This window comes from Babylonia areolata, chromosome 27, assembly GCF_041734735.1.
Source record: "Babylonia areolata isolate BAREFJ2019XMU chromosome 27, ASM4173473v1, whole genome shotgun sequence".
NCBI classification, from domain to species: Eukaryota; Metazoa; Mollusca; class Gastropoda; order Neogastropoda; family Buccinidae; genus Babylonia; species Babylonia areolata.
Window position 1 is genome coordinate 3243270 of NC_134902.1, and position 2500 is coordinate 3245769.

The 2500-nt window shown below is 44.8% G+C and overlaps 1 protein-coding gene across 4 annotated transcripts in view; it reads left to right on the forward strand.

Annotated features, from left to right (window-relative positions):
- The window catches only part of LOC143301462 (uncharacterized), a 305527-nt gene that overhangs the window by 276370 nt on the left and 26657 nt on the right, over positions 1-2500 (forward strand). For all 4 annotated transcript variants that reach the window (XM_076615769.1, XM_076615768.1, XM_076615767.1 and 1 more), the window contains exon 5: positions 1485-1631. In XM_076615769.1, the coding sequence (XP_076471884.1) occupies positions 1485-1631 (147 nt within the window). The remainder of the gene's footprint in view (positions 1-1484; positions 1632-2500) is intronic.

Sequence of the window (2500 nt, forward strand, 5' to 3'; positions counted from 1 at the left end):
ACCATCAGAACAGCAGAGGAGGCAACTGCTGTTCCGACTATTTGGGCTAGAATTTGATTATAGTGGAGAGTGTCTTGCCCCAAGTTACATCCCCACTCTCTCGGCCAAGAGGGTTTTAGGACAGTCGGCGTTGGGATGGTTCCCCAAAAAAGGCCAACTAGCCCACAAGGCTGCAGCACTAAGAGCCAGTGCAATTTTGCCTCCTAGTTTGAGAGTCACAGTCCTTCACAAAAGACTAAGCTGTAAATGATTTCCCATTGATAATACAGCTCTCACTTTGCTGTTGGCCCAAATGTAAACTTATGTCAATCTGTGATATAAGCTCAGTGTTGGCCGATTAGGTAGTGAGATTGTTAACACTGGGATGGGCACTAGCTGCCCATTCTGCAGTGTTATTTGCCTTTATGGCCTTTTTATGTTTGTTTTGTTTTGTTTTGTTTTGTTTTGTTTTGTTTTTTGTTTTTGTTTGTTTGTTTGGCTTTGAAGTATTGGTGTGTGTTTTTTGGTCTTCCTTTTTTTACGACAAATTAAGCGGAATGGCTAGCGTCCTCAGCATGGCCTTGTGTTATTTGCCCTAAGGAGTTAAATGGTTGGGATACTGTGTCATGAACTGTGTTTTGTGGGTTTGTATTAATGTTTGTTTTTTTTTTGTAGATGTGACCGTTTTGTGTTGACGCGGTCGAGCATTTGTATGGTTTGACAGTCCTGGTATGATGGCCCAGTGCGGTCGGCTGGACTGTAAACAAGAACAAGAACGAGTGAATGAGTAACTACTACCACTACTACTACTTACTACTACTACTACTGCTGCTGCTGCTGCTGCTGCATTGTTTGTTTGTTTTTCTTCCTAATATAATCATAATGATAATTTAAGAAATCTTTTTAAAAAGTAACCCAAAAAAAGAGAAAAAAAAAGTGAAAATTCATCGAATTCGTGTACCCTCTGTTGATAAACCTTTCTTCCTTCCTTCCTTCCTTCCTACCTCCCTTCCTTCCTTCCTTCCTTCCTGCCTATTTCCCTTTCTTCCTTCCTACCCTCCCTTCCTTCCTTCCTCCCTTCCTTCCTCCCTTCCTTCCTTCCTTCCTCCCTTCCTTCCTCCCTTCCTTCCTCCCTCCCTTCCTTCCTTCCCCTTCCTTCCTTCCCCTTCCTTCCTTCCCCTTCCTTCCTTCCTTCCTTCCTCCCTTCCCCTTCCTTCCTCCCTTCCCCTTCCTTCCTTCCTACCCTCCCTCCTCCCTTCCTCCTTCCTCCTTCCTTCCTTCCTCCTTCCTCCTTCCTTCCTTCCTCCCTCCTCCCTCCCTCCCTCCTCCTTCCTTCCTTCCTTCCTTCCTTCCTCCCTTCCCCTTCCTTCCTCCCTTCCCCTTCCTTCCCTCCTTCCATCCCTCTCTTCCTTCCTTCCTTCCCTCTCTCCCTCCCTTCCTTCCGTCCTATCCTTATATCTCTCCTCCCTTCCTTCCTTCCTTCCTTCCTTCCTGTGTGTGTGCAGCCAAAGAGATCGACCCGGTGTACAGTTTGTTGAAGTGCGCGGCCGACCTGCCCAAAATCACCCGGACCTCTCCTAAGGAGGGGGGACAAACTAGCGGCTGCCAAGGCCAGCACTGCATGGGAAGAGCGTCTAGCCCCTCCCCTCAAGGTAAGGGCCACGGCGGATTTTTTGTTGTTGTTTGTTTGTTTTGTTTTGTTGTTGGTGGTGTGTGTGTGTGTTGTGTGTGTGTTGTGTGTGTTGTGTGTGTGTGTGTGTGTGTGTGTGTGTGTGTGTGTGTGTGTGTGTGTGTGTGTGTGTGTGTGTGTGTGTGTTGTGTTGTGTTGTGTTGTGTTGTGTGTGTTGTTGTTGTTTTGTTTTTCTTTCTTTCTTTCTTTCTTTCCTTCTTTCTTTCTTCTCCTTCTCCTTCCCCTTCTCCTTCCCCTTCTTCTTCTTCTTCTTCTTCTTCTTCTTCTTCTCCTCCTTCTCCCCCTTCTTCTTCTTCTCCTTCTTCTTTTTCTTCTTCTTCTTCTTCTTCTTCTTCTCCTCCTCCTTCTCCCCCTTCTCCTTCTTCTTCTTCTTCTTCTCCTTCTCCTTCTCTCCCTTCTTCTTCTTCTTCTCCTTCTTCTTCTCCTTCTTCTTCTTCTTCTTCTTCTCCTCCTCCTCCTTCTTCTTCTCCTTCTCCTCCTCCTTCTTCTTCTTCTTTCTTTCTTTCCTTCTCCTTCTCCTCCTTCTTCTTCTTCTTTCTTTCTTTCTTCTCTTTGTTTCTTTTTTTCTTCTTCTTGTTCTTCTTTCTTCTTCTTTCTTTCTTTCCTTCTCCTTCTCCTCCTTGTTCTTCTTCTTTCTTTCTTTGTTTCTTTTTTTCTTCTTCTTGTTCTTCTTTCTTCTTCTTCTTCTTTCTTTCTTTCCTTCTCCTCCTTCTTCTTCTTCTTTTCCTTCTCCTTCCCCTTCTTCTTCTTCTCCTTCTTCTTTCTTTCTTCTCTTTGTTCTTCTTTCTTCTTCCCCACCTTCCAACCGCCTTCTTCTTTCTTTTCCTTTTA